We start from the raw sequence: 27,930 nt of genomic DNA, 5'->3' as shown, positions 1-27,930 counted from the left end.
GGGTATGCTATACAGATATAGGGGAGCAGGATCCCCTCTACTTGTGGGTGGGTGTGTGTGTGTGTGTGTGTGTGTGTGTGTATATGTGTGTGTGTGTGTGTGTGTGTGTGTGTTTGTGTGTTGTGTTTGGGTGACATTATAGTGGCTTCTTGCAGAAATTGGATGAAACATGCCATATGCAAGTTTTATAATGTCCAGAAATAGCGCTACTCTTCATGTACATACAACAACCCATCTTGAAAAGTTACATTAAATGGCAGGTATGCTTTACATACAGTTATCCTGAACACACCCTACATGTTTAAAATTGAATAAAGAACATGCTGTAAAACATATCTCTAAATGCTGATAAAAACAGCTCAAGCAAGATGGCTACCTCCATAATAAAGTAAAATAAACAAACAAACACATAAATAAATCAGTGTTAAAAAAAACACATGTTTCAGTATCTGGTTTTTATCAGTAAAAAAAACACATTCAATTTAACAATGGTTTAGGCTTCACTGGATTTTCCTGAAGAGGAAAGAAAAACATTGTTAAAGTATGAGATTCACTATCACCAAAATTGTTGGTAACTACAGGTCAGCTGATCCTTTGGAAAGGAAGCGAAAGGAGACCTTGACTAACATCCAGAATGCTGTAATGCTATTAGTCTGTGCCAAAAACACTGTTTTCTTGTTATTCTATTAAATTGAATGATTCTCAGTAACTTAGAGTTGGTTTTTATACATTCTGGATGGGTGTATTGAGGCGTGGGGCCAAAAACTACACGAAAAAACTCTATTTGTTTTGTTTTTTCATATGTTTCGGCCATGCAGATGTATAACTAAACAGGTAATATACATGTGTGGTGCCCAATTATAGGGGTACTGTCTGCAGGAAGTTCAGATATTTTCGTGATGATTAGGGTTCGGTTCGGATAGTGTCCAATTAACACTACACCCCCAGGGTATGAACTAGCACTGTGTGGCCCATAGACTCACCGGGTATTGTGCTCACAGCTTAGAATTTCCAACTCCTCCTGGGTGGGGAACACTTGCAGAATGGTGTGATCACTAAGTCCAAACTGCAGCTCACATTGAGCTCTACACCCTACATACACTTAGACTGAATAGCTCCTCCCACCTATACTATATATGGCCTAGCTCGGGGGCCTCCCATTGGGCAATTAGGGTCACATGGGTACTCTGCATCATGCCTCCTCACAAATATCCTTTACATTTCTTAAAGGTACAGTGCAAAACAATATAAATTAACAAAGACTGCAATGAATATTAAAGCATCACCTGAGCAGCAGGGCCCATAGCAGGCACCAGAAGCAATGTTTACCTGACAGGATGCACTCCGTTACTGGGACACCACACATGGGGTACATGGGGTAACAAACCTGTCTACAACTTGATGCCTGCTATTGTAAAAAGTTTGCCCAAGGTACGAGAAAGTCACAATTGATTCCAAACAACTGCAAATGGATCCAGGATCACCAAAGGAGTCCACTTTTAAGGAGAACCTGTGGCCAACCACAAAAAAAATTGATTCTATTTCCATTAAATAGTTTAGGGTGCCCTGATCACACACCTTTTTACAGTTTCTTTAATTTTAATAATAACAGTTACTATGAGGTGTTGGGCAGAAATACACAGTCATGGGGTGTGAATGTTTTACATTGAGGGGCGTGTATGTCTAATACATACCCCTGACTGTATAACCCCACTCCACCTTACAGTCACTCCCTTTAGTAAAATTAGTGTACCTGTCATTGGCAAAATACAGCTATTGCCTGTGTGTCTGTGAGAAGATAAAATACAGTAAGTGTTCGTGGACAAGCATGGCTCTGTGCAGTGAGGACAATCAGGGCTCTGTACACTGAGGACAAGCAGGGCTCTGTACACTGAGGACAAGCAGGACTCTGTACACTGAGGACAAGCAGGACTCTGTACACTGAGGACAAGCAGGACTCTGTACACTGAGGACAAGCAGGGCTCTGTGCACTGAGGACAAGCAGGGCTCTGTACACTGAGGACAAGCAGGGCCCTGTACACTGAGGACAAGCAGGGCTCTGTACACTGAGGACAAGCAGGGCTTTGTACACTGAGGACAAGCAGGGCTCTTTACACTGAGGACAAGCAGGGCTCTGTACACTGAGGACAAGCAGGGCTGTTTACACTGAGGACAAGCAGGGCTCTGTACACTGAGGACAAGCAGGGTTCTGTACACTGAGGACAAGCAGGGCTCTGTACACTGAGGACAAGCAGGGCTCTGTACACTGAGGACAAGCAGGGTTCTGTACACTGAGGACAAGCAGTTCTCTGTACACTGAGGACAAACAGGGCTCTGTACACTGAGGACAAGCATGGCTCTGTACACTGAGGACAAGCAGGGCTCTGTACACTGAGGACAAGCAGGACTCTGTGCAGTGAGGCTGTGTGACATGTTCCCCGCTTACGCAGCAGGAGATTGAAATGCGAGGAGTTTGCACAGAGCCCTGCTGGTCCAGCCCACATTCCCTGTATTTTGTCTCTGCACAGAGACCCACAGGTAATAGCTGCAGGGACAAGACAGGATGGGTTTTTTTTACCAAAAAATATACACATTGTTTAACCAATGTATATTACAAATATACATATAATGGTATAATCTACATTATATAAAAAGTTTTTGCTAAAGACTGAAGTGTCAAACTTTAACACTCATATTTCAGGAACATCAGGGTGTTTTAAATCAACTGATGCCAGAATGTTAAACAGATTTGTAAATTACTTCTATTTAAAAATCTTAATCCTTCCAGTACTTATCAGCTCCTGTCTGACCACATTGCTCTCTGCTGACACATCTGTTCATGTCAGAAACTGTCCAGAGCAGGAGCAAATCCTCATAGCAAACCTCTCCTGCTCTGGTCAGTTCCTGACATGGACAGAGGTGTCAACAAAGAGCACTGTGGTCAGACAGAAAATAAATTCAAAAAGAAAGAACTTCTTCTGGGGCATACAGCAGCTGATAAGTACTGGAAGGATTAAGATTTTTAAATAGAAGTAATTTACAAATCTGTTTAACTTTCTGGCACCAGTTGATTTAAAAAAAAAAAAAAAAGTTTTCCCCCGGAGTAATCCTTTAAGTTTTAGGCAGTGATTAAATCCGACTCCAATTTAATGTTTCGGATCACTAGTCTATTTGTATCTCACCCTGTAACACCGATAATTATGCTTTTATTACTGTCTTGAATTCATGGTCAGAATAGCTCAGCAGTAGCACAGTACACTATTTCCCAATACCAGGCCCTAAAGGTCCAGAGAGACAACCCTTTTTTTTGATGACTTTGAAACCAATTACTTAGCTTTGGGGTTTATTTCTTAGAGTAGTGTTTCCCGACCAATGAACCTGCATCTGTAGTGAAACTACAACTCCCAGCATGGACAGTTCCTGACATGGACAGAGGTGTCAGCAGAGACCACTGTGGTCAGACAGAAAATAAATTAAAAAAAGAAAAGAACTTCCTGTGGAGCATACAGCAGCTGATAAGTACTGAAAGGATTAAGATTTTTGAAATAGAAGTCATTTACAAATTTGTTTAACTTTCTGGCATCAGTTGATTTTAAAGAGTACCTGTCACCAAATAAACTGTTCTAAACTAACTCAGGCTATGTTCCCTAACTACTCCTAACACCCCACCTGTCCATAAAAATAAAAAATCTGAGCTTTAAAGAGCTGTGTATCTTATCATTCTTCTTGCTCACAATTTCCCAGGAGGAGAAAGTGGGCGTTTCCCAGCAGGCATGACATCACTGAAGCCTGCTGGGGGACCACTTCCGCCCTCACATTGTTGCAGTGCTGTGATGAATGGAAGACCTCAGGCTCTGTGCATGTTTCAGTCTGTGTTGCTATCAGTGAGGCTCTCCTGCAGGTTTCAGTCTGTGCAGCTTTCTGTGAGAATCCCAGATGATCCCACAATGAAACCTCCTTCTCGCCCTACAAGGCCCTGTACCTAGGGTTAAATATATTAAAAAGCTGGGGCATTTTATCTGAGAGGTGGGGGGTTTAAACTACAGATATAGGGATGGCTAGAGGTATAGAGTAAGGCTAGGTTTCCACTTGTTTTTTTGTTGTTGTTTTTTTACACCTGAAAAAATGCCAGAACAACTGCAATAGCTTTTTCCTGCATTTTGGCAATTTTTCTGGAGTTTTTTCTGGCGTTTTTTTAAGTGTAAAAAAAAAAGTGCAAGTACAAACCTAGCCTAAGGCAGATATAATCGTTACCCTACCTGTCCCTGTCTCCCTACTTCCTACTCGCCATACCACGCTCTGTGCTTAGTTCCATAAACAGTGCCTTAAAGGTAGGGTGTGTTATCTGAGAGGTGGGGAAGAAATGAAACTAAAAATCTAGGGATCATAAGAGGTATAAGCTAAAGGTGAGGCAGATATAATAGTAACCCTATCCTGCCTAGTCAAGCAAGATTGCTGCCCTAACTAGATCAATCCCGCACCAAAACCTCATCTCTTTCCATATGGAAGGAGAAGATGTTGCTGTGCCGTATCGCCTTTGTTGGGGCAGCAATGTTCGGTTGGTAGGCAGGGTATATAAGAATCAGGGATTGTTAGGGTTAGACAGGGTTGTTATTTTTGTGTACTTTTCCTCTCTATACCACTAGGGTGTTTGTTTGTTTTTTGTAGTGTTTTTTATTAAATACCAATAAAGTTTTATTTCGTGACTAAAACTGATTCCACAGTCATAACCGTAGAACTAGTTTAGCTGTATAGTTGATCTCCAGGCTTTGCTTTGGGGGATTTAGGGAGTCCCAACTAAAGGATCCACCATGATGTAATAATGTAAATGTGGTCAGGGTGTTGGAAGGGCAGATGTTATTTACCCTTTGGGCAGATGGCATTAACCCTTTGTGTTCGTGACGCCAGGGCATGGTTTACCTAATTCCCCACCCAAGCCAATGATTCCTGGGCCAGGTATGGGACAAATAATCACTTCCATGAAAGGTTATGGAACAACAGCTTTTTGCTGAGGCAGACAAGGTGTTAAAGTCTTTACAGCTCGTTCAGGGCCAAGGAGATGCACAATGAACTTTAGGAAGCTTATCAGCTTGCAGGGACTTGTAGTGGACTTGGACTGACTTATGCACAGGGCCGGCGTTAAGGCGGGGCAAACCAGGCAATTTCCTAGGGCCCCCATCCCCCAGGGGGCCCCCTGCCAGCTGCTCAGGGGTATCCACGGCTGCCACTGAGCAGTCTGCAGGGGGCCCCCGTCACATTCTGGACATCCCTGTGTCCTGAAAGATCTTTTCGGGACACAAGGATGTCTCGGTTACCATTCTGCGGCGGCCCCCACGTTAACTTTAAAAACACAGGGGCCGCCAGGAGGTAGCGCACGCAGGGACGTCACTGATGTCCCGCTCGTGCGCCCATAGCAACGGAGGAGCGGAGCATCGAGGAGGACGCGCGCCAGCCGGCATGGTAAGTCACCAGCTGGCAGCACGTCATCTTCCGTGTTCCGGTGGTCGGAACACTGAAGTGGGGCAGTACAAAGACATACAGCCGCCAGCCGTACACTGTATATGGCTGAAGGCTGTATGTCTGTGGGGGAACTATACTGCACCTAATGTGGGTAACTATGGTGCATTATAGTTCCCCACATTAGGTGCAATATAGTTCTCCACATTAGGTGCTGTATAGCTCCGAGCTATACTGCACCTAATGTGGGGGAACTATACTGCACCTAATGTGGGGGAACTATATTGCACCTAATGTGGGGGAACTATACTGCACCTAATGTGGGGAGAACCATACTGCACCTAATGTGGGGAGAACTATACTGCACCTAATGTGGGGAGAACTATACTGCACCTAATGTGGGGAACTATACTGCACCGAATGTGGGGGACTATACTGCACCTAATGTGGGGGACTATACTGCACCTAATGTGGGGGACTATACTGCACCTAATGTGGGGGACTATATTGCACCTAATGTGGGGGACTATACTGCACCTAATGTGGGGGACTATACTGCACCTAATGTGTGGGAACTGTACTGTACCTAATGTGGGTAACTATGGTGCATTATAGTTCCCCACATTAGGTGCAGTATAGTTCTCCACATTAGGTGCTGTATAGCTCCGAGCTATACTGCACCTAATGTGGGGGAACTATACTGCACCTAATGTGGGGGAACTATACTGCACCTAATGTGGGGGAACTATACTGCACCTAATGTGGGGGAACTATACTGCACCTAATGTGGGGGAACTATACTGCACCTAATGTGGGGAGAACCATACTGCACCTAATGTGGGGAGAACTATACTGCACCTAATGTGGGGAGAACTATACTGCACCCAATGTGGGGAACTATACTGCACCTAATGTGGGGGACTATACTGCACCTAATGTGGGGGACTATACTGCACCTAATGTGGGGGACTATATTGCACCTAATGTGGGGGACTATACTGCACCTAATGTGGGGGACTATACTGCACCTAATGTGTGGGAACTGTACTGCACCTAATGTGGGGGAACTGTACTGCACCTAATGTGGGGGGACTATACTGCACCTAATGTGGGGGAAAAATACTGCACCTAATGTGGGGAGCTATACTGCACCTAATGGGGAGAACTATACTGCACCTAATGTGGTGGAACTGTACTGCACCTAATGTGGGGGAACTGTACTATCAACCTAATGTGGGGGGACTATACAGTGGTCCCTCAACATACGATGATAATTCGTTCCAAACGACCCATCGTTTGTCGCATCCATCCTATGTTGAGGGATTCGTGCAATGTAAAAAGTGCATTTACCTGTCCCTGCCGCTCTGGACCGTGTCCTCACCGCTCCCGATGCTGTCCCGCTGCTCCGACGTCTTCTTCGGGATCCTCTGGCTTCTTCCGTATCTTCTCCGGGGTCCGGGCCTGGCTTTCTGGTGATGTTATTACGCACGGCGTGCGCAGCGACGTAATAACGATGCCGGAAAGCGAGGCCCCGACCCCGGAGAAGATGCAGAAGACACCGAAGGATCGCAAAGTGCACCCGGAGCAGCGGGGATCGGTAAGTGAACCTGTCCGGGATGCTTATGTCACGTATGGGCAGGGTAGGAGTGCTCGCTAAGCTCACCCGCGCCCCTGTCCCTGCCTACGTGTCCACCTATCCTAAATGATAGGCCGGCAACTGGTCGACAATCCCTTCCTAAATAAGTGAGGGGAGTCAAATGTCAACACAATAAAATACAATCCTGTCAGTTGTCAGGAGCAACAGGCAAACAAGCAACTAACAAAGACAAAACTAAACATACACACATAAAGTCAATGTCAGTCAAACCGAGTCTAGCCAGGAGTGGGAAGAGGTGCCAAATCGCTATAACAAAAGAGAAGTCAGATAGGAAGCCAGAAGTCGAGTTTCCGGGTATACAAGGAAATAAGGGAATGCTAGCTACTCAGGTAATGACCAGTTTCACAGGCATCTTCCCAGTGTCTGATGCCAGGTAATATAGGGAGATGCACATGTGGTCAATCAGTAGCTAGCCACTCAGACAGCAGGGCGTAACCCGGCAACCTTGAAACAGCACCTTGTCAGCACCTGTTAACCCTGCTGGTACTGACAGTACCCCCCCCCCCCCTTTTAAGATGGGCCACCGGACCCTTAAAACTGGGTCTAGGTTTGTCTGGGTGAGAATCGTGGAATTTCTTAGTTAAAGTGGCCGCATGGACAAAAGAGGCCGGAACCCACGATCTCTCCTCCGGACCATAACCTTTCCAATGAACTAAGTACTGGACAGAATTATGTACCCTTCTGCTATCCAGTATTCTAGCGACCTCATACTCAAGCTCTCCGTCAACCTCAACCGGAGGAGGCAGACTCGGGACTGGAGACTGAGTAGGAACAGAACGTTTTAACAAGGAGCAATGGAACACATTATGAATCTTAAAAGAAGATGGTAATTTTAATCTGTAACTCACAGGGTTAATAACTTCAATTACCTCATAAGGTCCAATGAACCTAGTTTCTTAGACGGAACCTTGAGACGAAGATTTTTCATAGATAACCACACTTTATCACCAACTTTAAATTTTATGCCGCAAGTACGTCTCTTGTCGGCCGATTTCTTTTGTAGTACTTGGGCGTTTTCCAGGTTCTTCTGAACCTGAGCCCAAACTGTGCACAGTTTACTCGTAGTGGTGTTGACCTCAGGGTTATCCCTATCAGTATAGGTACAGGGTCTCTTAGGAATAGATAATGGACACAGCTCCCCTGCAGGACGAATCCGAGGAGTCTTAGCTCAGGCACACACATCACAAGAAGCAACAAAAGCTTTCACATCCCTGTTCAGGGTTGACCACCAAAATCTCTTTTGAAGCAATCTCCTTGTACCATGAATACCAGGATGACCTGCTAATGGCGAACAATGAGATTCCTCGATTATACGGAGGCAAAACTGATTAGGTACAAAGATTTTGCCTCTAGGAATCTCTGGAGGAACCAAACCACTGCAAGATTTAAGGTCTCTGAAGTCACTAGTCACTTCCATGGGCCCGACTACACTGTATAGATTGTACCTTCTGTCATTCAGTAAAGCTACCGTTGTCCGTAACTTGATGTTGGAGTTATTATTGCCCCCCTGTGCCTAGCCCAGGATCTAGCGGTATACCTTCGGGTGGTTTTAGGCTAAACCACGCCGTGGCGTCACGAATACAAGGGGTTAATGCTATCTGCCCCTAGGGTAATTCCATCTGCCCTGCTTCACACCCTATACCACATACACATTTTATCCAGAGCCTTCAGATTGTGAAGGTAATGTTTTTTACTCCAATGTACATTCGGCATTAGAAATGGTTCTTAGTGTCTCTGTATATCTGAATAACCGTGTCATGCTATTTCCTTTCCTTTGTATATGTCAAGAAAAACAAAAAAGAAGCAGGAGTTATAGGGAATCAAAGCCGGCCTGACACCTTTAACTATAACAGTGAGGATCCTATTACTCTGTACTTTTGTCCCATTACGGAGCCATCTCTTCCCATTACAGCACATGTGTATACGGGGAGTAATTTGTCTGAAGTGCAGTCTAATTCACTCAGATCCTTCTGTATTCTTGGTTCAACCATTGCTTTCATCTTCTGCCATCATCATTCGCACTTTACATCTATCTTGTTTTAATACAATTTTTGTTTAGTTTTCCCAATATGAACAAATAAAGCAGGATTTATGCTGCTATCAGCATAGTTACCATGAAGGTAAACCATGGCACAACCACAGGACCCTTCCTGAACCTTTATTACATATTCTGGAATAAATTTGTATACGCCCTTTTATTTTTGCTATGACATGACCCCTATAGCAAGTTTGATCATGAGCTTTAGGAGGAGGATGTAATGGAAATGGCATCAAACACAGGTTTAGATCAGCTAATGGTGACCATCGAGCCTCTTTTACATTTTGTCTTCCTCCCACAGTGGACACCAAGGCTATACATACCATAGAGCAATGTTTTTCATCCGGTGTACCGCAAGTCGATGGCATGTACTGATATACACTGTCTACAGCCTGATTCTGTAAAACTGTAGCTTCGCTTGCCTGTTCTTCCATGTGCTGGTTGGTTTCCCGTCCATTTCATGGCGTCAAATGGAGGAGCAAGTGATCATAAGGGTAATTCTGCCTGTGCCTGCACAGTGTAACGTTATAGAGGAAGCAGATCGACATGAAGTTTGCCCCCCCCCCCCCCCCTCTTCTATGTATGCAACAGCCCAGGCTTGGGAGCCGCAGTGCAGTAACTTGGCATGACTACTACATAATAAATGGGGCCTTCTGCTTCCAGTCACTTTATATGGTGTGGTAAACAGTTAATTGGCAAGTGGGGGGGAGACAGGTGTCGGCTGAAAAACTATCCTAACAATATGAAGAGATCATATCACCTACTTGGTGAAAAGTGGAAATATGGGCACTTCTATAGATTTAAAAATATGTTTTCCTGTTTGTACAAAAACAAATTCCCCCAACAAAATTTCCCTGGAAAGTCAGAGATAAGTAAAGACTGGTTTAGAGTCATTCCTTAGCACATACCCCAAATAAACCCTAATATCTACAACTATTTTTGCATCTTACCTCGTATCCTGCTTGTCATATTCAGTATACGTTTAATAGGTGAGAAGATTCCCTGTTGCATCTGGTTGTCATCCCTAGGTCTGTGCTAAAATATAATAACATGCACAAGTAAGTAAATGCCACAACTTGTCTGAATTACAGTAAAAAGTGGTTTTCAAATTAAACTAAACTGTTCTGTAAAAGAATTGTTAATAGGATATTCCAGAATTTTTTTTTTTATTATTCCTTTAAAGGGATTCTCTGCTACTAGACATCTTATCCCGCGATCTCGGCTGCGGCACCTCAGACACCTGGTGGACGCAGAGAACTTTGCTCCGTGCCGGATGACTGGTGATGTCACAGCCATGCCCCCTCAATGCAAGTCTATGGGATGGGGCGTGACGGCCCTCACGCCCCCTCCCATAGACTTGCATTGAGGAGGCGTGGTGATGACTTCACAAGCCTCCGGCGCTGCAACAGACGCTCTAAACGAACGTCGGGTGCAGCAGAGAGATCGTGGGGGTCCTCAGCGACTCGACCCCATGATCCTTTGGATAAGGGATAAGATGTCTAGGAGTGGAGCACCCCTTTAAGCCCATGATGCCAAGTTATAATACTGTGCAATATATTTAAATTACCTCTGTGCACTGCTTTCCTGTTTTCAAACACATGGCCAACACCCCAAAGTGCTGTAGTGCAAGTCTTGTCATTTTACTGTTGTCTCTGACGTTTCCATGCTGCTAGAGACAATGTCATAAATCACATGATCTCCAGGGGGAGTGGCTTTGCTGCAGTGGGTGGGTGGATAGCATTAATTCACTGCAGCATAGCCACGCCCCCTGGAGACCATGTGACTGATGACATTGCCTCTGGCCGCATGGAATGCTGGGAAATGTCAAGGACAACAGTAAAATAAAAAGACTTGTACTACAGCACTTTTGGGTGTGGGTCCCGGGCATAAAAATGTGACAAAGCGGTGCACGGAGGTATTAGAAGCAGATTATACTGTATTATAACTTGACATCATGGGCTCAAACCCTAAAGAAAAGAAAAGAAAATAAAACATTATGTAAAGACAGCCTTTAAATGTTATGTGTCATCAGAAAATTACCTATTGTTCAAAACAAGTTTTTTTTAATGTTTCTAACTTTTTCATTTCACTATCTATATTTAAAAATAATCTTAAAATAGTACAGTTCTGTCTGTGATGATGAGGAGGAGGCTTATGGGAAGTGATCAGTACAGCATTACAGTGACACCAGTGGATAAGGAAGACAACATTCACAATAGCTGAATCTCGGAGCTCAGCCTACCCTTCCCTGTGGTATGACCTCTTCAAAGGGCACAGAGAACATCCATTTCATGTTTATTGTTGCCCATGTAAAACATACACAGTGAGGGAAATTTATCAAGCTGTTTAGACTGCTTTTTAGGTCGAAATTTGTGCTGACCCCATACGACTTTTTGTACAAAAATTCATTTGGACCTTTTCAATTTCCTGACCATGAAGTGATCTCATTTAGATCACTTTGTGCACTGTTCACTAATTTATCATGTGCACAGGCCAGATTTAGAAGTTAAAGGGGTACTCCGGTGAAAAACTTTTTTTTTTAAATCAACTGGTGCCAGAAAGTTAAACAGATTTGTAAATTACTTCCATTAAAAAATCTTAATTCTTCCTGTACTTATTAGCTGCTGAATACTACAGTGGAAATTATTTTCCGTTTGAAACACAGAGCTGTCTGCTGACATCATGAGTACAGTGCTCTCTGCTGACATCTCTGTTCATTTTAGGAACTGTCCAGAGTAAAAGAAAACCTCATAGCAAACATATGCTGTTCTGGACAGTTCCTAAAATGGACAGAGATGTCAGCAGAGAGCACATGATGTCTCATGATGTCAGCAGAGAGCTCTGTTTGTAATAAAAGAAAAAATAATAATCAGAAAATAGAAACAGATCAGTAAAAAATAGTTTTAGTATTTGGCTTTATTAAAGGGGTACTCCGGTGAAAAACAATTGTTTTAAATCAACTGGTGCCAGAAAGTTAAACAGGTTTGTAAATAACATCTATTTAAAAATCTTAATATCCAATTATTGTCTGGGGAACACTTGCAGAAGGGCATGGTAGCTTGGTTGAGAGATTGTCTTTTAAGCTTCCCTTGGAATCACCTCACTCTTCTTCCAACTCCTTTCCACACTGCAGCTTACATAGAACTCTGCAAACAGCAGTAACTGAAAGTGAACTGGGGCAACTCCTCCCCTCCCACACTATATACAGGGCAATTTGGGGGTTCCCATTTGGCGGAGAGGGTCACCTGGTTACTCTGCATCTCCTCCTTAAAGGTACAGTACATATACAATACAAGAATACAGTAAATACAGCAAAGTGCATTAGCACAGTAAGCAATAGAACAGTGGGCCCATCACAGGAGTAGCAGGTATGCCCGAGGAGATCCGCTGCCCACAGGACAGCCTTTGGTGCTGGGATATCACATTAAGACATATGGTGATAACAAGTCTCGGGTTAGGGGTTGCAAACCGCCATGGCCAGCCCTGCATGGAGCATGATGCAATAGGTGCAGTGTCTTTTTTGGGCCCTTGTAGACAACAGGGTCTGGATCGGACCCATATAGATTCTCCCCTGATATCTTTATTGTACCTTCTGCATAACCAAGACGCCTGTTCAATGCATTCAGACCACAAAAAAAAACATTTCTTGCACCCCAATTATTGTCCGGCCCCACTGGGCCTATCTGCCCCCATAACCGACTGTTCACAGAAATTTGCTTTTACAGAGGCCACATACTATCTACGGGAAGGAAGAGCACACGAGACCTTTGTTCTCAGATGCCATAGGGACATCAGGTGTTATACAATATGCACCTACCTGGCATCACTATTAGTGTTGCTCGCGAATATTCGCAATTCGAATATTATTCGCGAATATCGCATATTCGCGAATTCGCGAATTTCGTGAATATAGCGCTATATATTCGTAATTACGAATATTCGTTTTTTTTTTGTTTTTTTTTCTTCACAGTACACATCACAGTGATCACCCCTCTCTGCTTCCAGCTTGTGTGGTGTAAAGAAGGCTGTAATACTACTGTGTGAGACTGGCGTGCGAAAATTCGCATATGCGAAAATTCGCATATGCTAATTTTCGCATGCGCGTATTTTCGCATACGCGAAAATAAAACGAGAATGTAACGAATATGCGAATATTCGCGAATATATGACGAATATTCGTCCATATATTCGCGAATATTCGCGAATTCGAATATGGCCTATGCCGCTCAACACTAATCACTATACATGAGGGCATACTGGGAGTTGTAGTTTTGCAACTGCTAAAGAGCTAAAGGTTGGAGTCCATTACCCTAGATCAGTGGTCTCAAACTGTTTCCCTCCAGATGTTGCAAAATTTCAACTCCCAGCATGCCCGGACAGCCAACGGCTGTCCGGGCATGCTGGGAGTTGAAGTTTTGCAACATCTGGAGGGCCACAGTTTGAGACCACTGCCTTAGATGATTCCTTCAATGGATACATTGTATTTGCAAATAAGCTGTATTTATTTAATTTTTTAGAAGGCAACAAGCAAGTAAAAAAAATTCAATTCAAATATTATATATATTTAGAAATAGATAAATATTCACCTTTACAAAGCAAAATTCCCAAACCGTTGTTAAATCCTGGTCACCAACGCTCAAAAGAGCCCACCCCCCGATCATGAAAGGGTAAAGGAGCAATATTATCTACATAACAGAAAAAAAATTACCCCTAAACTAAGATCCCTACGCATGATACAATACATATATAAAGGACATAACTACATGCACTCACCAATGCACTGCAGATCTGGCCTATGGACACCACCACGAGACAGAGCCATGTGAAGCGTCCGGCAGCCTCCATGCTGTGTCCTTGCTTCCTGCGAGTGATAACGTTTGCTGCGGGCTTCAGCTAAAGTAAATACAACACTGATGGTCAAATGGTCATCTTGGTGTTTTGCAAGCAGTTGTGATTTCCTGCTGTTCCCTTTGCTTCTCTAAGCACATTGCAGAGAACGGGAAGAATTAGCATGTAATTATTAACCACGGATCTGGTGGGCGACATTGGAGGCACTGAAAGAATTTAGGTACTTATTGCAAAAAGACTAAAACATAATAAGCAACATAAATGTAGAGGTTAGGTGCAGGGGGATTCCCACCAAATGTCCCTACTTTTGGCCCCAATACTTCTTTCCCTATGGGATCCTTATCTCTTATCCAGAATGGAAAGCAGTTACAAAGACCGTCTCTCTGTGGACGACCTGTTCAGTCATGAATTACCCAAACAATCTGTGGCATTCCAATACCTGTGTCCCAGCTACAAATATAAGAAATCGTGTGGCTGAGAAACCTCTTACTAAGTACCTTAATACCTGTGCTTGGGTAGCTTGTATACACAGCATACACCTAGGAATCACACATGTGTAAGGGTAAAAAAAATTGCATATTTTGTATAAGATGGGTGAAGCATTGGTAACATGACATGCTCCCTAATCAGTTTCTATGTAGAAGCTTCTGGAAAGGCTGAGGGAGGAGTCCCTAGTCCACCTATCTCTCTCAAGAGGGTTGGGTAATGTGAGTAGGTCTCCTAGCTCTGCTCCTGCTAGGTAGACTAGTCAGACACAGAAAAATGTATCTAGAGTGTACCCCTAGGTTCAGTTTATGCCTATCCTGTGTCCTGTTCAAGTCAAAGCCTTCTTTATGAAAGTCTCCAATTGCAAAAACTATGTAATCTGAGACAGATCTGGGTCTCGTACTACGTAGAGTTTGGAAGATTTCACTCAAAAAGTTGTCTCCAGTCCACACTGTGAAGGCAACATGCTTTACGTTCCAGCTCCAAGTATCTACCAGCCAGAGAAGTACATTGTACAAGGGCCCCTCTGTATACACTAATTTCAATGACTTATAGTCAGAGTTAGTACTCAACACGTCACAGAAGTTTCTTCAGCAGTCTTTCAAAGTAGAGAGAATGTAATTGCACTGTACCCTGCTTCCCGCCTGCAACTACATTTAAAATATGTGAAGAGTACATTAGAGTCCAGTCAGTATATCATTTTGCTTGCAATTACACAGAATATTTCATAAAGTTTCTCGTTGGTTGCAAGTTATAAAGTCTCTGGATTTGGTATTCCTGCACCTAAAACTACAGGTATGAGTCAATTGGCAAAATGATTGTTGGGCCATCAGGGGACTCTCAGGTTAGGAGGACCACCCTGCCACTTGACATTCCAATATTCTGCTGCCAAGTAGCTTCTAGTCTTACCTAATCTATCCAGCCCATCTTTCCCTCTGTGCGCTACAAACCTATTACTAGGAAAGATTTACAGTATATGGAGGTCATATGAGAGTAAGTAACCCAGCAGCACGACTGATCCTTGTGAATAGAACGTGACCCCCGCAGTCAGCTGTAAACTCTGAAAAAACTTGGCCGTGAGCTTTCAATTTCCCTTCAGCGCCACCACAGGGGACATTAATATCAACTGGCTCCAGAAAGTTAAACAGATTTGTAAATTACTTCTATTAAAAAATCTTAATCCTTTCAGTACTTATGAGCTTCTGAAGTTAAGGTTGTTCTTTTCGGTCTAAATCCTCTCTGATGACACCTGTCTCGGGAAACGCCCAGTTTAGAAGAGGTTTGCTATGGGGATTTGCTTCTAAACTGGGCGTTTCGCAAGACAGGTGTCATCAGAGAGGATTTAGACAGAAAAGAACAACCTTAACTTCAGAAGCTCATAAGTACTGAAAGGATTAAGATTTTTTAATAGAAGTAATTTACAAATCTGTTTAACTTTCTGGAGCCAGTTGATATTAATGTCCCCTGTGGTGGCGCTGAAGGGAAATTGAAAGCTCACGGCCAAGTTTTTTCAGAGTTTACAGCTGACTGCGGGGGTCACGTTCTATTCACAAGGATCAGTCGTGCTGCTGGGTTACTTACTCTCATATGACCTCCATATACTGTAAATCTTTCCTAGTTGCTCTATTCAAGGACCTTTGTATTGGAGCTATAATAACTATTGAACACGTATCATTTTACTATGTAGAAAATATCAATACCTGTGGAAATGCATACCAAATGCCAGATCATTTTATCTAAGTGCTAGAAGCTAAAACATATGAATAAAACCTTGGCTACAGGTATTGCTTAGCTTAGAAACATATTGACAAATAGTTCATTAGGTATGATCATTATAAGGGTCTCCTATTCAGACTAGAACAGGGGAGGACCTGGCACATCCAAACATTACACAGCTGACAATTGTTTTCAATGTGTAATGCTTCATTTTAACTGTAGAGAAATTAGACGTATAGATTACATATTATTATTGAGGTCAGCTTTTTCATCAGCTGGTGCCAGAAAGTTAAACAGATTTGTAAATTACTTCTATAAAAAAAATCTTAATCCTTCCAGTACTTATTAGCTGCTGAATACTACTGCGGATATTATTTTCTTTTTGGAAAACAGTGCTCTCTGCTGACATCTCTGTCCATTTTAAGAACTGTCCAGAGTGGGAGAAAATCCCCATAGCAAACATATGCTGCTCTGGACAGTTCCTAAAATGGATAGAGAACTCACGGTTTAGTTTAGGCTGAGGACGGTAGGTTTTCTGGCCTAACGTGTCTTTGAAAGTTGCACAGATCCGTCCTTCTAGACCGGCATCCACAAGAGCAGCAACCCAAGAGAGCGATATGTTGGCTATAGCTCCCTTACATGGGCAGGGGCTGGACTAGAGCTGATTGGTCCAATACTTCTGTCAATCACCTTCACATAGGATTATGGGTTGCATGTGACCCAGGGACCACCAAAGGTCCTCCAACATACCATAGAGGAATTAACATGGTCACATGACCGAAGGTCCTGCGACGCCAACATGGTAAGCATACTATACATTATATTAAATATACACAGTATTATTAAATATGTACATATAAACATCACAGGATTAGAGAAGAAGGAGGCGACTAGGGGCTGTCCCTCATTGGGGACCCTACCTGAACGTAGTTACTCTGACTTTGGGGACCACCATACAAGGTACGGTATGCAATACGGTACCGGGACACCATACTAATGATGGCATGCAGTTCAATAGGAGGCTGGAATTCACTGGATAGTTTTAAATCAAAATCTTTCAATGACTTTGCAGGGGAGACCTCTAAAGGTATATCACTTATATGATTTGTTTATATGTATATTGTATATTAATTGATTAATGATGTAATCACTGAGCATATTTAAGAAACCACATGGGATCACTTAGTTGAGCTTGGAAATGGCGGCGTGAGGTTGCAGAAACATTGCTCTATTTTTGCACTGGATTTATGGAATTAATTTTTACTTTTTTTACGTACATTTTTGTGTGCTGCTGTTTACTGGGATTATAGATAGATAGATACAGATAGATAGGAGATAGATAGATATGATAGATATTAAAAGATAGATATTAGATAAATAGATAGATACCGTAAAACGGAAACGCAGCAGCACTCCAAAAATAGTGGTGAATAGTGGCTTTATTATCACCAAAAAATGTACATGCTGTACATTTTTGGTGATAATAAAGCCACTATTCACCACTACTTTTGGAGTGCTGCTGCATTTCCATTTTGCTGTATCCAGAGGGGCTTGGGACCAGAGCCTAACCACAGCCTGCACCCACTTACTTGAGTTTGAGTGCTGCTCCACTTGCTAGAATAGATATAGATAGATAGAGATAGATAGATAGATAGATAGATAGATAGATAGATAGATAGGTAAATAGATAGATACAGATAGATATATAGATATAGATAGATGTGAGATAGCTTTAGATAGATAGATATGAGATAGATAGATATGAGATAGATAGATATGAGATAGATAGATATGAGATAGATAGATAGATAGATAGATAGATAGAGATAGACAGATAGGTAAATAGATAGATACAGATAGATATATGTGAGATAGCTATAGATAGATAGATATGAGATAGATAGATAGATAGGAGATAGATAGATATGAGATAGATAGATAGATAGATAGATAGACAAATAGATATCCAGATAATTTATAAGCATTTAGGTAGACTTTCCATTAGAAGACACCTGCAGTATGTCTCACAGACGTCAGCCCCATCTCTCATCATATGAAGCTTCATGCCAATAACTTTTAATGACCCTTGGCCGAAAAACATGAAAAATCCATTTGGAGTTGGCCTCATGTCCTGTGATTTCATCAACTCGAAGTAAGAGAACAGCTGATTGTCTACATAGCACAGTAAGGTGGCACATTGTACCGAGACATCCTGTAATGGCCATTGCAACGTGTGGAGACTGCAAACAGCCTAATCAGGGCCAATCAAGTGCTATACGCTCATAATGGGGCCTGGTCCTCAGTACGGCAGAGGGAGTACGGCTATTTACCAGCACAATAACTGCCTCTAATGATGCCAATTTGCGCCAATACTGCACATTAATCTTGACCCCCGAGCTGACACACAGGAACATGATCAAACTACGGATCTTCTGCTTTGGTTATTAGACACCAATTCCCAAGATGACTGCAGAATTGATGAGCACTGCTCTTCAGGAATCTGTGTGCACCTTCTATAGGGAAAGCGCTATCATCCTCGCCTCAGCGGCTGGAAAATCATCAATCCCGCAGCTCAGCGTGGACTGTAATGACAAGGATGAGACCTCAGATCACCACACACCTCTATCTGTGCACGGTCACTATGGCCATCACAGGTCCTAACGGTAGTGAGAGAATGTAATGCATAAGGTTTGTTATTTAAAGGGGTATTCCAGTGCTGTCTCCGAGACGGGGAAGTGACATCACGTCCACGCCCCTAGTGACATCACGCCACGCCCCCTCCATTCATGTCTATGGGAGGGGGAGTGACAGCCGTCACGCCCCCTCCCATAGACATGAATGGAGGAGGTGTGGTGTGACATCACAACGGGGCGTGGCCGTGACATTATGTCCCCGTCTTGGAGACAACACCCGGCACAGAATGCCGGGGACTGCACCGAGATCGCGGGGATCGCCAGCGGCGGGACACCTGCGATCATACATCTTATCCTGTATCCTTTGGATTGGGGATAACATGTATGAAGCTGGAATACCCCTTTAAAGTTGTAAGAGTAGCAATAGAACAATGAACTGGTTTTGCCACATGCAGCAACCATTCTCTTTATCATCAGCATGGAGGATACTAGAGTAATGTAAACTAGTGTGTTAAAGGGGTACTCCAGCCCTGAGACATCTTATCCCCTATCCAAAGGACAGCTGGGAGTTGTAGTTTTGCAACAGTTGGAGGCACCCTGGTTTGGAAACACTTCTGCAACAAAAGCAATACAGTAGTAGTGATAGTGACCATAATGGAAGAAGGAGGAGGGTCGGACATGAACTGTAGTGATGAGCGGCAGGGGCCATAATTGAATTTGGGATATTTTGTGAATATGTGGACGAATATTCGTCCTAAGTACGTGAAGTTCGCATATTCGCTATGCGCATATTCACTCTTTTTTTTCATGCGAAAATTTGTAATGAAATTTGCATAATGCGCATGCGCGATTCTATCTTTCACCTAAAAGAAGGGAGGGATCAGTGTCCTCTGACTGCAAGTGGCAATATTCGCAAATATTCGCATATCTGCATATTCGCAAAAAAAAAGAAAAGAAAACGAATATTCATCATTCCGAAAATATATCACTATACTCTAAATATTCGAGAAATCGCGCAGTGCCGATATTCGCGGTAAAAATTTGCATTTCGAATATTCACGCTCAACACTGATGAACTGCTAAAATTGCCACAATTAGAAGCTGGACAGGGCATTTGGTGCCAGAACCAACCCCCAATCTTTGCCCATCTGCAGATTAACCCCAATACAGTGGAGTGGATAGAACATCCTAATGTATGGACTGATAAGGGACCCTAAATTGGGTTATTAACGGGGTCTTGATATACAATATTATGCCCATCAATGTATTCTACCTTTAAGCAAAGTTTTGCTACAACATTATAGTACGAAAATTCAGTATGAGTCTTACTTTTAACTTTCTTTCCGTCAAACTGCACCAATATAAAAAAACAAGCTTTACCGAAGCATGAAGCTATAGCATAAGTGTACGCTTTCAAATGAACACTACTTGATGTATTACAATGATTTTCAGCCTCCTTCTTGTGAGTCATTTAAAAGTGTCCCCAAAAAAATTTGAAATAAAATGCGCTTCTCTTTTTGACCAGCAGATGTCAGCACTTTAGTAACTAACCAGAAACCATTATAGCATAATACACTTTCCCTATTGCTCTTATTAAGAAGACCCCCGTTATTGATTGAACCTGTCTAGACCAGCTTGATATTAACCCTTCTCTGTACATATATATATATATACATATATATATATATATATATATATATATATATATATATAGTGTATTTATAATTCATTTCAATACATTTATTTTAATACATCTGGAGGGTATACACAATACTAATTATGGTAAAAAAAAAAAAGTTAAAATTAAATTGTGAAACAAAATCTGTATTCATTACACTTATGGACAATAATGCATAACCATTCATCCCCTTAGCTGTCATAGAAACATAGAAAACATAGAGACTTGGAATGTGTAGGCAGATATGCACCCTTTGTCCCATCTAGTCTGCCCACTACAACTCCCAGCATGCTCAAAGGGTCGCAATTTGACCGCTACACCTACCGCTGGAATGAGTTTTAGAAGTCGCATCATTTGCAAAGCCTATGATTACTGTTTAATAATCCTAGAAAAATATTAAGATAAATCATTGTTTCTCAACCAGCGCACCTCCAGCTGTTGCAGAACTACAACTCCCAGCATGCTCAAAGGGTCGTAATTTGAAGACCGCTACACCTACCGCTTGAATGGCTTTTAGAAGTTGCATCATTTGCAAATCGTATGATTATTGTTTAAAGATCCTAGAAAAAATGTACCCCTTAACGACGCAGGACGTAAATGTGAGGTGAGGTGGTACTTAACGCACCAAGACGTACATTTACGTCCTAAGCGTAACCGCGAGCATCGAAGCGATGCCCGGATCATGCGCGGCAGATCCCGCGGATGTCCGCCATTAACCCCTCAGATGTCGTGATCAATACAGATCACGGCATCTGCAGCATCGCGGTCACTAAAATGGATGATCGGATCGCCCACATCGCTGCCGCGGCGATCCGATCATCCAGCACGGCAGATGGAAGTCCCCTCACCTGGCTCCGCTGGTATATACTATGTATTATATACATATTTGGTATCACCGCGTGCGTAAATATCTGAACTATTAAAATAAAATGTTAATGATACCGTACGGTGAACGGCGTGAATGTAAAAAAAAAGTCCAAAATAGATGCTTTTTTATAACATTTTGTTCAAAAAATAAAAAAATGGATTAAAAGTTCTATAAAAGCAAATATGATATCGATAAAAAGTACAGATCATGGCGCAAAAAATAAGCCCTCATACCGCCGCTTATACGGAAAAATGAAAAAGTTATGGGTCTTCAAAATAGGGGGATTTTAAACGTAGCTAATTTGGTTAAAAAGTTTGCGATTTTTTTTAAGCGCAACAGTAATAGAAAAGTATGTTATCATGGCTATCATTTTAATCGTATTGACCCATAGAATAAAGAACACGTTATTTTTACCGTAAATTATACGGCGTGAAAACAAAACCTTCCAAAATTAGCAAAATTGCGGTTTTCTTTTTAATTTCACCACACAAATAGTATTTTTTTTGGTTGCGCCATACATTTTATGGTAAAGTGAGTGCTGGCATTACAACGGACAACTGGTCGCGCAAAAAACAAGCCCTCATACTAGTCTGTGGATGAAAATATAAGAGAGTTATGAGCTTTTGAAGGCGAGGAGGAAAAAATGAAAACGTAAAAATTAAATTGTCTGCGTCCTTAAGGCCCAAATGGGCTGCGTCCTTAAGGGGTTAAAGGGGTACTCTGGTCGAAAGTTAAACAGATTTGTAAATTACTTCTAATAAAAAATCTTAATCCTTCCAGTAGTTATTAGCTGCTGAATACTACAGAGGAAATTCTTTTCTTTTTGGAACACAGAGGTCTCTACTGAATCACGAGCACAGTGCTCTCTGCTGACATCTCTGTCCCTTTTAGGAACTGTCCAGAGCAGCATATGTTTGCTATGGGGATTTTCTCCTACTCTGGACAGTTCTTAAAATGGACAGAGATGTCAGCAGAGAGCACTGTGCTCGTGATTCAGCAGAGAGCTCTGTGTTCCAAAAAGAAAATACTTTCCTCTGTAGTACTCAGCAGCTACTTATCAGCTGCTGTATGCTGCAGAGAATGTTCTTTTCTTTTTGAATTTCCTTTATGTCTGACCACAGTGCTCTCTGCTGACATCTCTGTCCATTTTAAGAACTGTCCAGAGTAGGAGAAAATCCCCATAGCAAACATATGCTGCTCTGGACAGTTCCTAAAATGGACAGAGATGTCAGCAGAGAGCACTGTCTTGTGATGTCAGCAGAGAGCTCTGTGTTCCAAAAAGAAAATAATTTCCTCTGTAGTATTCAGCAGCTAATAACAACTAGAAGGATTCAGATTTTTTTAATAGAAGTAATTTACAAATCTGTTTAACTTTCTGACACCAGTTGATAAAAATAAAAATAAAAATAAAAAAAATAAAGTTTTTTCACCGGAGTACCCATTTAAGATAAATGATTGTTTCTCAACCAGTGTACCTCCAGCTGTTGCAAAACTACAACTCCCAGCATTCCCGGACAGCCGTCGGCTGTCCGGGCATGCTGGGAGTTGTAGTTTTGCAACAGCTGGAGGCACCCTGGTTTAGCAACACAGAGATAAATGAACATTTCAAGTAACTATTTTCTAATTCAAGTGATATAAATCCATCTATAAAGACACAGTATTGTCTATAAAGGAATGTATGGCCTCATGCTGTTTTATTCAATACCTTTTATATTTCCCTTTTCCTTTAATTATATCTTAAGATTATCTCTTGCCCAGCGGGAAGGACACATGTACAAAAAAAAAAAGAGAGGAACACAAAGAGTTAATGGTTTTGGATCACTGTCCTCACTTTGTCAGAATTATGGGAATAAAGAGGGATCTATGGAATTATGGGGGAGATTTATCAAAACCTGTGCAGAGGAAGAGTGGTGCAGTTGCCCATAGCAACCAATCAGATCGCTTCTTTCATTTTCCACAGGCCTCTTTAGAGGCCTGTGGAAAATGAAAGAAGCAATCTGATTGGTTGCTATGGGCAACTGCGCCACTCTTCCTCTGCACAGGTTTTGATAAATCTCCCCCTATATCTTTACATTCACCTAAGAGATCTGTAGAGGACGAAACACAAATGGCCGTGTTCCCGTTCGAATAGGTGAAAGAGAATTAGAAACTTTATATCAATACAAAATAAATGCAGTCTCTTCCATGATAAAGTCTTGTTTATGTAAAGTTTAGCTTCATGTATTAGGTCAGCGGTCTCCGAATTGCAACATCTGGAGGGCCGCAGTTTGGAGACTGCTGCATTAGATGTTAATGCGTAGAATAGAAATAATGAGGGACAAGTGTGCAAATGTATGGGGTTTATCACAGGCTAGTAGACAATCTATTGCATCTGTAGACTGCCTAGTCCAAGCTTGCCCCTTTAGTGCCTACTTTTATGACAAAAGAATGGTAAATTTTTGGCACCTTAACCCCTTAAGGACCGGGGGGTTTTCCGTTTTTGCATTTTCGTTTTTTGCTCCTTGCCTTTAAAAAATCACAACTCTTTCAATTTTGCACCTAAAAATCCACGTGATGGCTTATTTTTTGCACCACCAATTCTACTTTGTAATGACATCAGTCATTGTGCCCAAAAATCTACGGTGAAACGGAAAAAAAAATCATTGTGAGACAAAATTGAAAAAAAAAAACGCCGTTTTGTAACTTTTGGGGGCTTCCGTTTCTACGTAGTACATTTTTCGGTAAAAATGACACCTGATATTTATTCTGTAGGTTCATACGGTTAAAATGATACCCTACTTATATAGGTTTGATTTTGTCGTACTTCTGGAAAAAATCATAACTACATGCAGGAAAATTAATACGTTTACAATTGTCATTTCTGACCCCAATAACTTTTTTATTTTTCCGTGTATGGGGCGGTATGAGGGCTCATGCTCATGCGCCGTGATCTGAAGTTTTTAACGGTACAATTTTTGCATTGATAGGACTTATTGATCGCTTTTTATTCATTTTTTCATGATATAAAAAGTGACCAAAAATGCACTATTTTGGACTTTGGAATTTTTTTGCTCGCACGCCATTGACCGAGCGGTTTAATTAACTATATATTTTTATAATTCGGACATTTCCGCACGTGTCGATACCATATATGTTTATCTTTTTTATGGGAAAAGGGGGGTGATTCAAACTTTAAAAGGGAAGGGGTTAAATGATCTTTATTCACTTTTTTTTGCAGTGTTATAGCTCCCATAGGGACCTATAACACTGCACACACTGATCATTGTTATCCCATAGGGACCTATAACACTGCACACACTGATCATTGTTATCCCATAGGGACCTATAACACTGCACACACTGATCTTTATCATTGATCACTGGTTTCTCATAGGAAATCAGTGATCGATGATTCTGCCGCTTGACTGCTCATGCCTGGATCTCAGGCACTGAGCAGTCATTTGGCGATCGGACAGCGAGGAGGCAGGTAGGGTCCCTCCCGCTGTCCTGTAAGCTGTTCGGGATGCCGCGATTTCGCCGCGGCTATCCCGAACAGTCCACTGAGCTAACCGGCACGGTTTCAGTTTCACTAAAGGGTTAATAGCGCGCGGCGATCAATGCCGCACGCTATTAGCCACGGGTCCCGGCCGTTGTTATAGATGGCCCCGCGTTATAGATCAGGAGCGGACACATGACGTTCCAGTACGTCATGTGTCCTTAAGGGGTTAAAAGGGTACTCCTGAGGAAAACTTTATTTATTTATTTTTTTTTAAATCAACTGGTGCCAGAAAGTTAAACAGATTTGCACATCACTTCTATTAAAAAATCTTAATCCTTCCAGTACTTTTTAGGGGCTGTATACTAAAGAGAAATCCAAAAAGGAATGCATTTCCTCCGATGTCATGACCACAGTGCTCTCTGCTGACATCTCTGTCCATTTTAGGAACTGTCCAGAGCAGCATCTGTTTACTATGGGGATTTTCTCCTGCTCTGGACGGTTCCTAAAATGGACAGCAGAGGTCAGCAGAGAGCACTGTGGTCATGACATCAGAGGAAAAGCATTTCTTTTATGGATTTCTCTTTAGTATACAGCACCTAAAAAGTACTGGAAGGATTAAGATTTTTTTAATAGAAGTAATTTACAAATCTGTTTAACTTTCTGGCACCAGATGATTTAAAAAAAAAAATAGTTTTCCACGGGAGTACCCCTTTAAAGGGTTACTTGTTGGAAAACATTTTTTCTAATCAAATGGTGCCAGAAAGTTAAACAGATTTGTGGATTACTTCTATATAAAAATCTTAATCTTTTCAGTACTTATCAGCTGCTGTATGCTCCGGAGGAAGTTGTGTAGTTCTTTCCAGTCTGACCACAGTGCTCTCTGCTAACACCTCTGTCCATGTCAGGAACTGTCCAGAGCAGGAGAGGATTGCTATGGAGATTTGTTCCTATTCCGGACAGTTCCTGACATGGACAGAGGTGGCAGCAGAGAGCACTGTGGTCAGATAAAAAATAACTACACAACTTCCTCTGTAGTATACAGCAGCTGATAAGTACTGAAATGATTAAGATTTTTAAATAGAAGTAATTTACAAATCTGTTCAACTTTTTGGCACCAGTTGATTTAAAAAAAAAAAAATTCACTGGAGTTCCCCTTTAAAATGTACCTGTCATATCACAGAAAAAACCATGCCTATATACTGTATGTTACTCACTTGGTCATGCAGATGCTTTACATGTCTTTATGTGTCTAGCTTCTGTATTTGGCTTATAAATCCCTCTTTTCTGCTACTCACTCATTCTGACATCCACAGCTCAGGAAGGGGCATGTCTGAAATAAGCACTGAGCCCGCCCTCACTCACCATGTATGCACTTCCTCCCTGAGTCTGCTGTGCTGTACTGGGTCTCTTCATTCAATCACTGCAAGCTGCTCTGTAACCCCCTCCTCTCCATTCCATTTTCATGCCACAGTTTGATAGGACAGGAGTGAGCACAGAGGAGTGCTAGCCCTGTCATCACTTCCTGGACTTTGTCCCAGCCTGTGCTTAAGCTGGGACAAAGATGATGCTGCTGCCGGACAGGATTATGTTTTGGATGGTATGGATGGTATTTTATAAGCCATGATTTCTGTTAAAAGGAGATCACATTTTTCTATAAAGCATATTAGAAAGGTTAATGTTTTGCCAAGATGTACAAGAGACGATTCTGACAGTGCCCACACCCACTGTCAGCGAGGCCACACCCACTTTCCGGTAGGCCACGCCCAAGCCTCAAAAAACTTGAATTGTTAGCCGGTAGCATTTTTGTTTGTTTATTTATTTATTTTATTACTCAAGGTTTATGTGTATAATAGCAAAAACACCACCAAAACTTTAAAAAGATCAATATTGATTGATTTAGGCAAGTTGTGATTTATATTCCTTGGACAGAGTAATAGCGATGCTTTATTTTCTATGAAATAAATACTCAGTTCACCGCCCTCACCCTGTATCTAAGTATCCAAGCAGAGTGGCTTGTTAGCAACCCCCTGGCACCCAGAACACAGGGCACATGCCTTGCCAGATCCCTTTCCTCGCTATGTCTCTTCCCTTGTATATAGAAAATCAGTAGATTCTTTTAGGCTGGGTTCACATATATCCAGAAGGCTTAAGCAGGGGCGGGTCCCTTCCCAGAAAGTCCTTCTGCTGGGTCTATAGACTACAAAGGATTATTCATGGAAAACTTTTTCTTAAAGGGGTACTCCACCCCTAGACATCTTATCCCCTATCCAAAGGATAGGGGATAAGATGTCTGATCGTGGGGGTCCCGCCACTGGGGACCCCCGCAATATAGCATGCGGCACCCACCTGTTTCTGCTCTGGAAGCGCTGGAGGGTCTGGGTCCCGACCACCGGAACGGAAGTCTGTGACGTCACGACTCCGCCCCTGTGTGACGTCATGCCCCGTCCCCTCAATGCAAGTCTATGGGAGGGGGCGTGACGGATAGAGGATAAGATGTCTAGGGGTGGAGTACCCCTTTAATCCTACAAATCAAGGCAATGCCATTTGTGTTTTTGATTATTATTTTTATAACTGGTCATACAGTTGTTGGACTCATTGTTGAAATATTTGTAGTGACGGTACCTACAGTATGTGAGTAAACTCAGCAGTAGCACCCATAAGGTGGACAAACCAGTGATGCCCCTAAGAAACAGCCTAATCCTTAGTTTCCTGATTCTCCCTTCCGATGTCCACTGCTGGCAATCCACAGTTGTACCACCATGGCTAAAACCAGCAATAAGGTTGTTAGAGTAGATGAAGTAGCGATGCCAAGAGGTAACTATAGCAGCCTATTCTTTAGCTACCCCATTTCCCTACTTTGTGCTTTGTGTGGGAATTTTTTTGTGGTTTCTGTCTGAAAGCTAAAGCAATGTGGCCCATAAAGTGTATTCAGTATGTATACTGGTATAGGATGATATTCCAGCAGGACTGCGTCCTACCCGTCATCCGTTCTTCCCATTCATTGACAAAGGAATACTATATCTTAAAGCATAATTCATGGACTACGCAACCATGTCTGCAATGTGATCACT

The 27,930-nt window shown here is 42.2% G+C and overlaps 1 protein-coding gene and 1 long non-coding RNA gene across 3 annotated transcripts in view; one reads left to right on the top strand and one right to left on the bottom strand.

Moving 5' to 3' along the window:
- The window catches only part of LOC130352999 (uncharacterized), a 67,938-nt gene that overhangs the window by 37,748 nt on the left and 2,260 nt on the right, over positions 1–27,930 (top strand). The gene's annotated exons all lie outside the window — the stretch shown is intronic.
- Positions 1–27,930, bottom strand: part of HGFAC (HGF activator) — a 95,557-nt gene that overhangs the window by 66,249 nt on the left and 1,378 nt on the right. Inside the window, exons 1-3 of one of the 2 annotated variants that reach the window (XM_056555028.1) lie at positions 23,087–23,131; positions 13,926–14,045; positions 10,103–10,187 (exon numbers count right to left, since the gene is read on the bottom strand). In XM_056555028.1, coding sequence (XP_056411003.1) covers positions 10,103–10,187; positions 13,926–13,997 — 157 coding nt within the window. In that variant the 5' untranslated portion in view covers positions 13,998–14,045; positions 23,087–23,131. Of the gene's footprint in view, positions 1–10,102; positions 10,188–13,925; positions 14,046–23,086; positions 23,132–27,930 lie in introns of those variants that run through there. The other variant, XM_056555027.1, reaches the window with a different exon arrangement.

This window comes from Hyla sarda, chromosome 1 (assembly GCF_029499605.1).
Source record: "Hyla sarda isolate aHylSar1 chromosome 1, aHylSar1.hap1, whole genome shotgun sequence".
Classification (NCBI taxonomy): Eukaryota; Metazoa; Chordata; class Amphibia; order Anura; family Hylidae; genus Hyla; species Hyla sarda.
The sequence above is the reverse complement of the archived record's forward strand: the minus strand, read 5'-3'. Positions and strand labels throughout refer to the sequence as shown.